Source organism: Lactuca sativa, chromosome 9 (assembly GCF_002870075.4).
Source record: "Lactuca sativa cultivar Salinas chromosome 9, Lsat_Salinas_v11, whole genome shotgun sequence".
Lineage (NCBI taxonomy): Eukaryota > Viridiplantae > Streptophyta > Magnoliopsida > Asterales > Asteraceae > Lactuca > Lactuca sativa.
In genome coordinates, this window is record NC_056631.2 from 8,058,572 (window position 1) to 8,070,097 (window position 11,526).

The window sequence follows — 11,526 nt, forward strand, 5'->3', positions numbered from 1 at the left end:
GACCCACAACACTTTCCACGTTTCCCAGTTGCGAAAGTGCCTGGCGGACGACTCGACAATGGTGCCCTTGGAAGTCATTCAGGTTGATGGCAGCCTGAACTACATCGAGCGACCTGTGACGATCCTCGACCGAAAGTCGAATGATCTGAGGAACAAGAAAGTGGAGCTTGTGAAGGTGCAATGGCAGCACCGGATGGACTCGGAATGGACTTGGGAGCCGGTAGACGAGATGATGGAACATTACCCAAAACTGTTTCAGGAACGAGCAGTAGACTTTGAGGAGGAAGTCTAAAATAAGTGGGGGAGATTTGTAGCACCTGGTTCCTGGTACGTATTTCTTTCTAGGTATTTTGCATTTTTGGCCTTGGACTCAGCGAGTTGAAGGACCAACTCGCCGAGTAGAAGCGAGACTGGACGTGGGATTTAAGTGATGGACTTGACGAGTCGGAACCCATACTCGACGAGTAGACCCTGTCTGGATAAAAACCCTAATCCAAGGATTTGCACCCTATTTAAGCAATTTTATGTCGGCCACAACGTCCCTTATGCTCCCAAAGCACCTCTCATCGAAACCCTAGTTGTTATTGAAGCAATCTAAGCCTTGTTGGTGGATTTTGGTGCTTGTTGTCTTAAGAAGGAAGGAGAAAAGCTTGAGGGAGCAAGTAGAGGCCAAAAGAACCCGAGTTTGTGCACCTTCTACAGTTCATTGAAGGTAAAAAGTTGTTAACCTGCTCACTCATTTGTTAGATCCCTCTTTGGGGAGATTTAGGGCTTTTATAAGCCATTTTTGATGGCCAACCATGTTTTCAAACATGGTTGGGGGGTAAAGCTTCTGAATCACATCATTAAAGGAGTTACAAGGTAGTTTGGGGTTGCTTTTGCACCCATGAAAGGTCCCATGCATCATAAGAGCTTGTTTTAGGTCTTTTTGAGCTCAAAGTCCCATGCAAGCACATAAAGTTTGTAACTTTACGTGCTAGATCGATTGTAGAAGCTTGGATCTATCTTTTGATCAAAGGTTGTACACCAAAAATCGAGGATTTGGAGTGTGGACGTGACCGAGTCGGCGAGTCCATTCCTGGGACTCGGCGAGTCCGAGGCTTTGAGTCCCATATCTGTTGAGGGTCAATGGAACTCAGTTGAGTGTTAGAAGGGTTGTAACCGGACATGAATAGTGACCCAACGCATTGTACGTAATTTTAGTCCTGTAGTTCATGGGACTCGACGAGTACTAGAACAGACTTGGCGAGTCCAAGGAAATCTCCTTAAGATTGGATATGAACTCGACGAGTTGTTCATACAACTCGGCGAGTCAAGGACAGAACTTGTTCATCAGATGAAGGTAGACTCGACGAGTGTTTATACTACTCTACGAGTCGGATGTGGTTCATATGATGTTCATATAAGCGGGGAACTCATCGAGTCGATGCCAAGCTTGACGAGCCGATTCGTGGATAAGTACGAGTAAAGGGTTAGGGACTCGACGAGTTGACAACCCAACTCGGCGAGTCGGGTCAACTTGAAGTTGACTTTGACTGGACTTGGACTAAACCTATTTAGGGTTGTACATGATGTGTGTTGACTTGAAGGTTGTCGTGTAGGGATCGAGGAGTCGTAGGGAGTCGACTTGTGCGCCGACGATAACTCGAACACTGCACGACGTCGAGGTGAGTTACCTTCCAGTAGGGGTGGGGCTAAGGCCACAATCCCGACCCACCAAAAAGGGGTATTTGTAGGATGATTGTCTTTGTGATAAATATCTTGGTCTGTTTATGCGTTTTGGTCACGAGGTTTATCTGTATGACATGTTATATGTGTAGTAGGGATTAGTTTCATTGACAATGGTCCTTAGGACCTAGGGGTAGGTCAGTACCCGGATATGCATGGCTGTATAATTATATTTGTTGTTGTATGATAGTGGTAGGGGGTGAAATAGTCCCCAGTTACCGGTTGGAAGATACCGATGACGGTTACCAGTTGAAAAATACCGATGATGATTACCGGTTGAAAGATACCGATGAAGGTTACCGGTTGAAAGATACCGATGATGGTTAACTGTTGAAAGATACCGATGATATTTTATGGTATGTGGTATGATGGGGGAACTCGCTAAGCTTCGTGCTTACAGTTTTGATTTTGGTTTCAGGTACCTCTTCGTCGAAGGGGAAGGAGCCGACGGTGTAGCAGCGCATCACACACACACATGGTTTCCGCATTGAGTTTCTGGGATTGTACTCTGATTTTCATTACTTCTGATGTCATGGTTTGAGATACAACATTATGATTTTGTAAGGTGTTGTTTTATCGAGAATGATTTGGTAAAATGTCTGTTAAAACTATTAATTCAAAAATGAAATTTTCGGGCTTAAATTTTGGGTCGTTACAATTCTCAAATTATTGGGTTGTTTGTTATCATTTGTGGGTTTCTGAGTGGTCTCTCGAGTTTCCTTTATAAGATACACATATTTCAAAATGTTTAAAAGGAGTTGTGGAATATGTTGACGTTGTTCGTGTTCCACCGTGATGGTTATATAGTTGAGAATCATGTTGGGATTTGCCTTTGTTTTCAAGTGGAAGGTACAACAACAGTGAATAGGAAGAGGTTGCAGACAAGTCATAGCCGACATAAGAGTTATTCTATCAGACGTCGAGCCAATTTGGAGTTACAGGTCGGCGATATGGTATTATTGAAGGTATCACCCTAGAAGGGTGTAATACGCTTTAGTAAGAGGGGCAAGTTGGGCCCCAATATATCGGGTTGTTCCGAGTGATTTCCAGGGTTGGCATGGTAGCCAATTGATTGGACCTGCATGAGGGGCTCAACCATATTCACAACACCTTTCACGTTTCTCAGCTACGAAAGTGTATAGTTGATGATTCAACAATGGTTCCTTTAGAAGATATTCAGGTCGATGATCACCTGAACTATGTTGAGATGCAAGTGGCAATTTTGGATAAGAAGGATAAGGCCTTGTGCAACAAGGTGGTAACTTTGGTCAAGGTCCAATGGCATCATCAAAAAGGTTCTGAATGGACTTGGGAACCGGAGGCGGGAAATGCAAGAGCACTACCCTGAGTTATTCGTAGCAGTGGACTTTGAGTACGAAGTCTAATTCAAGTGGGAGAGAGTTGTAACACCACGAATTCCAGGTATTTACATTTTGACCATTGGAATGAGATCTGTTTGCAAATTGGTCACGAATGGCATTTAAATGAAAATTCGGATTTGGTCATGTACGCTAGGCATATGTGGCAGAGACTCAAACCCTAACTTTTAGGGTTTAGACCCTGTTTAAACATCCTTACCTCATAAGACCTTCTTCATTCACCAACCTTCATCCCCATTTTCGTACCTAGAAAGCCATAATCCATTTTGTGAGCATCCTTGAGCCATTAGTTTGTGGTTTGGTGTTCTTAGAGGAAGGAGAAGGAAATGAGAACATATTGGAAGCTTGAATCAACCTTGGATCTGGGAATTTTGCAGCCTTCTTCATCTCCATACGGTATAAAGTTTATACCTTGATGCTTGTTTTGTTAAATCTAGTTTGTATGATGCTATTATGTACTTTTGTCCCCAAGGTATGGTGTTCTTGAGTATGACATGCCCTAGACCAAATGTCGACCCACTAGGTTATGTATCCTGGTTTAGAGAATATTTCTATGTTGTATTGATATGTTAGAACTGAGTCCTGGTATATAGGATGTTGTTATACGATAGTGATCTCTATATATGCCTGTTAGTCTGTTGATCGGATATATGATTATCTGTTTACTGGATATGTTATCTTTTATGTATATGTCGACATAGTATGGTTGAATTGAGGTGATGCTGCTTCGTGCGAAAGCCAACAAACCTGGGAGCAAACCATACAAGCTATGGGCCAGAAGGCAAGCCATAATCATGTTGTCGAATCAGGGGTAATCCAGTCTGTTAGATGTGGACTCGGTATGCATGTTGTTATATGTTGTGTGGTGGTATGTAACGCCTGTGTTTCCGGGCTTGCCATATTTAGCAATATAATAGTCTAGGTTAACCTTTGTAACCCGTTTTGAAATAATAAGAATGTATTATTTGAGTATTATGTGTTTTGTGCTTAATTGCTTAATTATGTGGTCTGATTAATTAAGAATAAAAATAAGCGTCAAATTTTAAGTGTAAAATAAACTTAATATCTTTGGTTAATGTTGTAGTAGTCGAAACGAGGTTTCCGAATATATATAGAACGCCCAAATCTGACTTCGTATGAGGAAGTTATGATTTATCGAAGTTCCGGCTTAGCGGTATACAGCCTGAAATACTCGAATTGAGATCGAGCGGTTGTTAGCCGAAGCAATCTAAATGAGAATCGAAGATCTCATTGTTGGTATCGAAGCGATAAAAAGTTAGGCGAGAACGGACGTCAAACGAAGAAGTTATGAAATTATAACGAAAGTTTCTGTCGCGGCCTATTAAAAATAATTAATAAAAATAAAGTCAAAATTAGCCGACGGAGTCTAAACAAAAGTCATAGAGCGTAGTCTCACCTTCGCGTGGATATAAAGAACGTCGAAAACGGAGTTCGTATGAAGAAGTTATGAATTTCCGAAGTTTATTAATCATTTTATATTTTTATTTAATTCAAAATCGGAGGCATTATCCGAAGACGAGTCACCGGTGTAATCCGGAGTACGCCCCGCGTACGAGGTTACGCTATCGCGTAACTCCGATAGTGTCGACACTTCGGATGACGCATGCAATGATGATTTCGGACGCGTACGCGCTGCGTACGCCTGTACGCCCCGCGTACTCCGAGGTTCCAGCCTCTATATAAAGGATCCGAAGACAGCCTCATTTCTTGTTCATTTTCTTCTCTTCTCTCTAGTCTTTTGCATCGTTTTTCGTGCCGAAGCTACCCCGAAGCCCCGGTATCATACTCTAGCCCCGAGGCAAGTCCCGAGACCCCGAAGATCCCGAGAAGCGCGGTTCCCGAGTCGAAGCTCTGCCCGCGAGAAGTTCGATTTTCGAGGAGATCTTCCAGATCTGCTGAGGAATACTACTTCTATAAGCCGTAGTGCTGTCGGATCTCTTCTGATCAAGTGAGTGTGTAGTTATTTCTTCTAATACAATAATACAAAGTATTTTATATAAAAATACGTGCTATGTGTATATATTTGGTTGTGTTATGCGTGAATGAGTATTCACTCTCTTCTATCTTATAGATCTGCTTATTTCTTTATGAGATATGTGTTATGTGTGTGTGTGCCTCGTCTGTTATGTGATATATGTGTTGATTCAAGCATGCTATACAGGTTTTCTTTAAACTATGTATACAAATGTATATTTTTATCTACTAATATGTTGGGTAGAACATGGGTAGATAGTTGGTGTGTAATAAACAGATGAGAGGCCTCGATGTTGTTGTTGTTGTTGATCTAGTTATTCAGCGGAGTATGGATAACGACCACGGACTCTTTCTAGACAGTCCAGTGGAACGCTAGCAGGTTCATAACCTGTAGGTGTTGTGAACGATGTGTTCACCGGTGTACTCTATCCCCCTCATGGTTGCCTTTAGGATATCTATTATTGAGGAAACCCCTTCGCAGTGATGTCCGTCCCGATGAAAATCCTAGATTAGGTCCCTTGAGATAGTTGTTTTAGGGACGTAAAGTGAGGATAACGGGAATGGGTAATCGGGATAGTGATTGGTTGGTGAAATTAAATATAATTTATTTATTGTGGGTTGAAAACCCTATATGCTCACCAGGCTCCCAAGCCTGACCCACTCAGTTTTATTTGTATTACAGGAAGTGGCACAAGGGCGTAAGATGGATGGATCATCTTGTTGTTTTGTTTACAAGTCTGTATATGTATATATTTGTTGAATGACTTGTAATGTTTATCGTTTATGCTTTATGGTCTGTATCGGAACATGACATCCCGAGTTTTGATTATATAATGAAATGCATCTCTTGATGAAATGCTTTGATAAATATTATTTTATCATGTTTTGTTTTGGGAACAAATTCCGCAACTCTTTCAAATCAAAAGGATTTACTCTGAAATTATTTAAAAGCATAAATGAAAATCGGTCTTTTCTGGCCGAGATTTTGGGGATGTCACATGGTAATTTGGGGAAACTCACTAAGCTTTTGGCTTACGATTTTCAGTTTTATGTTTCAGGTAATTCAGATGATCGGGGGAAAGCAAAGGCACGGTTATGCACATCTTTCCGGTTTTTATGCTATTGGATTTTGGGACACTCTGATTTTGATTATTACTTTTGGAACAATGATTTGTCATGGTGTGGAAAAATGAAAATTTCAATCTGGTTTTTGGGATGTTATAGTAGTACTCATGACTACTGAGTTGATACAGAAGGTGCACGGTTGGATGCAGACAGTGCAGAGTCACCAGAAGAGTTATTCAGTTCGGCGACGTTTCGAACTCGAGTTTCAGGTCGAGGATTTTGTGCTCCTGAAGGTGTCACCATGGAAATGTGTCATCTGGTTCAGGAAGCGGGGCAATTTGGGCCCCAGGTATATTGGTCCTTTAAGGGTCATTGCCCAGGTGCACAGGGTGGCATATCGATTGGATCTTCCCGATGAGCTTAGTTAGATCCACAACACTTTTCATGTCTCTCAGCTAGGGAAGTGTTTGGTCGATGATTCCACAGTGGTTCCGTTGGATAACATTCAAGTTGATGAGTGCCTGAACTATGTGGAGAGACCAGTTGCGATTCTTGACAGCAAGACGAAGACTTTACACAACAAGGTGGTAGAGTCGCTGAAGGTGCAATGGTAGTACCAGAAGGGTTCGAATGGACATGGGCACCCTGAGTGGGAGATGTGGGAGCATTAGCCCGAGATATTTGCAAGGGAGGACTTCAAGGATGAAGTATGATTTAAGTGGGGGAGATTTGTAACATCCAGATCTTAGATGTATTTTATTTAATTAAAAATTCATGATTTTGGGTTGCTATGACGTAACATGGATGGAAGGATCGTGAACTTCATTTTGATCCCCACGACATGGCAATATATTGGCCACGACGTGGCAACCACCTGATGGAAAAAAAACCTAATTTTCAAGTATTTAAACGAATGAGACGGCTAGGGTTTGCCCACTATAACAACCCAAATTCCTTCCGTTAGTGAAGATTTCGTTATATAGGATTAAGCTTACGTGTGTTTATGGTGGGAGATCATATGCTTAGTAAATAATAAAATAATCAAAGTGATATTGATCACGATTTTATAGGATTTAATTAACAATTAATATGGATTAAAGAGGAAAAAATGCATATATAAATATTAAAGTGGATTAATTATGTCATAGTGATAAGAAATAGATTTTTGGTTAACATATTGATGAAAGAGGAGGGGAGTATTATGAAAATAACCAAACCAGAATAAAAGAATCGAGAATTGTGATGTTTAGGGAATAGAGAAGGAAACTTAAGGGATGTTAGTTGTAAATTGCATTTAAAACACAATTAATCAGATCGTCCATTCCTTCCCTCCTTGTCTGACGGTTACAAGTTTACAACCGATCTTCCTAACCCTATTTAAGTTGTTTGAACAGTTTGAGGTTTTCTAAAAATAATTATGAATATAATATCTTTAATATACTTTACAAACATTAAATTAAATACAACTACTCTTTAATACCTAGCGGTTCACGATGGTTTGACCGTCGAACTCTGACCGTTTTTTACCAGTTGTTACACGTTTAGTAACCCGGTTGCTGACTCTACCTTATACCGAAGTCTCGTGGATACTCTTTAATATCTCACCTTTACGAGACCCGACATTGCCTTTGTTGTTCAACAAGTTTGTCTGTTTATGTATGACCCTCGAGAACAACAATTTGGTGCATTAAAGTGTATAATACGCTACATCCAAGGTACCCTTCACCTTGGTCTTCAGCTCACCATGTTTCACTCTCAGACTCTCATTGCCTACTTTGATGCTAAATGGGGGTGGTTTCCCCTCTACTCATCGATCCACCTCTGGCTACCGTTTTTATCTTGGTAGCAACCTTGTATCTTGGTCTTCTAAACGACAAGGTACCGTTTCACACTCAAATGTAGATGTTGAGTACTACGATGTAGCCAATACGGCCACAAAGACATTGTTATTGCACAATTTACTAGGCAAGCTTGGTTCAACTCTTTCTAAAGCTACGATCGTCTATTGTAATAACATCAGTGTTGTTTATCTTTCCACCAAACCTGTGCAACATCAACACACAAAACACGTGAAAATTGACATTCACTTTATCAGGGACAAGGTAGCTCTGGGTCAAATTCGTGTGCTTCAAGTTCCTTCTTCTTCACAATACGCCAACATTTTCACAAAGGGTCTCCCCACTTCGCTATTTCACGACTTCCGTTCTAGTCTCAACATCCGTTGTCCAGCTCCAATTGCTACTAAGGGGGATGTTAGACTATGTATTTAGTAAAGTATTAATGTATTAGGCTTGTATTAGGCCCATGGCCATGTATAGCCCACACATACCTTGTATCCATATATTTGTATATTGTGTTAATGGAATGATATGGATTACGGGAAATACAATCCTTAATTGGCTTGTCACACAATTGTCATTGTATGTATCAAAAATCCCACAAAGCATGCCATTATTATTATTGTTGTTCATTGTTTGCAACAAAAAGCCAAAATTTGTTGGAACAAAATCGTCAAACTGAAACAAAATCATCCTATATGAAATAAAATCGTTTTTTATATATTTTGTTCTTATTTTTTTTGTTCAACTTTGAGCTTCATCTTCATGAAATGCAAATAGAGATTCATGGATTTTCTAGGTATGAACTCCTCATCACCACTACATATGTACCAAAATGTCGTTTATTTTCTATGTTCACCTTGTGGATTTTCAAAATGCTTAAAACATTACCATAAAACATAATTTATGCCACTTTGTACTCTAATGATAAAAAACAATCAAGCATAACTAGGACTAAGAAAACCAAATGATGAAATACTAACCAATTAGTTAAGGTTACATTTAATTATTATAATATCAAAATTTTTGCACTTTATTACTAAACTTAACTACAAACCAAAACCACAAAACCACTTATGGCCACACCAATAGTGCTCATAAGCAACCACTTGGGCTCGTGTGATGCGACGGCATTGTCTACCGGGCTAGGCGCCATTGCCTTTGACTCCATGGGTGACATTGTTGAGTTAGAGGGGTTTGGGCTAGGACTTAGACTTGTGGTTGGCTTTGGTGGTGGGGTGGCGGCAACATGAGATGATTTTGGAACCCTAACATCAAGCTTTTGACCGGTCACACAGTGACCAGGAAATCCAGAAGTGAAGTAGTAATGGCCATGCGCTTTGATTGTGAATGAGTCGTTGCCTGAGTTGAACGTTTTGATTGGAGAAGATGTGTTGCACGAACGGAAGTCTGAATGGGTCACCCGTATTACATTGTCGTTGGTTGAGTTATACTCAAACACTGTTTCATCACACAAAAAAGTTAATAACGACAGTTTCAACAAATTTTCACAGTTATATAGCAAATAAAGTAAACAGAGATGAAGAAATCAACAAGTGATAGTTAAACAACGAGAGACTCAAAGCAACACTTACTAAGAATGTCATGAACACGAAAGATCTTAGAAGATGCCCAATTTGAGTAATTGGAGTTAGTATTAGCCACCCAACCACTAGAATCACCAACCTTGTAAACCTCTCCCTTAACCATTATAGCCATAAGACTTAATTGGATCATTAGTAGCATACACAACATCGTTTTTATTGCTGTTAATCTCTCATTGAAAAGCTCCATTGTTTCTTATTTCACTTGTTTATGTTTGCGAGAGAGAAATCAGATGAAAAGATTTTGGAGAGAATGGTGAGATTGATTAATTGGGAGCAAGTGTGAAGACCATAATTTATGCGAGTATATCGTCACATTATTCGCATTTCTTGAGGTATTTTTTGTGCGTATGTGTAATGTGAATAATATTTTCTTTTTGTTTGTTTTATTCCCTTCTTAGCTGTTTTACCGTATCCTTGCATTTTCATGTGATTGTTTTCAAATGAAAACTTTAACCGGTGTGTAAGAGTTTTTATTAATTTTTTTAAATTTTAATTGAACATTTTGTTTTTCTAATAAAATATTACTTTGTATGGAAAACATGTATTCATGTAAAAACTAAAAAAGAGACAAGACACCATTAAGCACCACGTATTTGGATTGCGTATTTAAATCAAAACCAGATAAATATAGATTAATAGATCTTTTTTTAGAAGTTCGATATAAATATATTTTCCAATCTACTTTTAAATCAAATTACTATTCCAAATCGTTACATAAATTGAACCATCAACCACTTGGGTACACATAATTAAGCAATCATATATTTACCATCAAGACTTCAAGAGCTAATTATATTGTAGCTTTATCTACCAGTTCCCACAAAATCTATTTATCTGTGTTTCAAAAGAATTCAAAAAAGAAACCAAGTTTGAATTTAAAAATTGCTATGCTATAAAATAATTATATTTGCAATACATACAAAAATAACGTGAGGGGGAAGAGTGATGACGTAATGAGGCAAACAAATATGAGTTGTCAAGTGTACGTTATGTTGTGCTCTTTTCCATATGATAACTTGACATAATATTCATGTGAATGTGATGAAACCAATGAAAACATTTCATTTCTAAATAAACTTTCACTTAGATATTGGAAATCTTTCACATTATTCATGTAAATTTGTTGTAATAGACAAATTCATGGTCAAAGTTAAAATATGTTTGCATTGCTACGAACGTGATCATAATAGTTGGATATACAATAATTTTGGTTAGAACTTTAATATTTTATGCTAAAATTAGAGGTGCCTAAATGAACGGTTATTTGGTAATGCTTTTAAGAAAATAAACTTTAAAAAAAGAAAAAAGTTTCCTTCCAAAGCTTTTAACTTTTGATTTAAATATAAAGTTCTAAGATATATATTTAAAATCTACCAATAGTTTTTACAAATATTTTTGTATAAATAAAACTACAACTTTCTAACTTTAAGCTACTTCTAGATTCTAATTAATTTTGTCAAACATACTTGATAACAAGTTCAGGGCCGGTCCTGAAAAATGAAATATTTTTAAAGGTTCAGGACGAAAAAAAAACCCTTATCTTTATTATAATTTTGTAATTTAAAATAAAAATATATAATAAAAAAATTGGACCCTGTGCAGCTGCACAATTTACCCCCTCTAAGCTCCTTATGAACAAGTTGAAACCAAATTATCTTTTGATATAAATTTAAATATGTAAAGATCAATTTACTAATTTTGTCAAATTTCCATTAGTACTTAAAAAAATGAAGTTAATGTGAATAAACTTGACAAGAATAAAAATACAAAATACATCAAATTAATATATATATATATATATATATATATATATATATATATATATATATATATATATATATATATATATATATATATATATTATGTAAATAAATCTTAGGAACAATACCTAACCAAGGTACTGTTCATCGGGTT

General features: G+C 38.1%; 1 protein-coding gene across 1 annotated transcript; it reads right to left on the bottom strand.

Moving 5' to 3' along the window:
- Positions 1-8,776: 8,776 nt before the first annotated feature.
- Positions 8,777-9,915, bottom strand: LOC111886375 (mavicyanin). Its single transcript, XM_023882604.3, has 2 exons — positions 9,601-9,915; positions 8,777-9,466 (listed from the first exon to the last, which is right to left on the bottom strand). The coding sequence occupies exons 1-2, from the start codon at positions 9,797-9,799 to the stop codon at positions 9,051-9,053; spliced, it is 615 nt and encodes a 204-aa protein (XP_023738372.2). The 5' UTR covers positions 9,800-9,915; the 3' UTR covers positions 8,777-9,050.
- Positions 9,916-11,526: the final 1,611 nt, after the last annotated feature.

Bases quoted from the DNA above. Each gene is read 5' to 3' on its own strand.
- LOC111886375 (XM_023882604.3), bottom strand. From the start codon at position 9,799: ATGGAGCTTTTCAATGAGAGATTAACAGCAATAAAAACGATGTTGTGT. The intron at 9,467-9,600 runs GTAAGTGTTGCT...GTGATGAAACAG, and splicing joins TCGTGTTCATGACATTCTTA to TGTTTGAGTATAACTCAACC.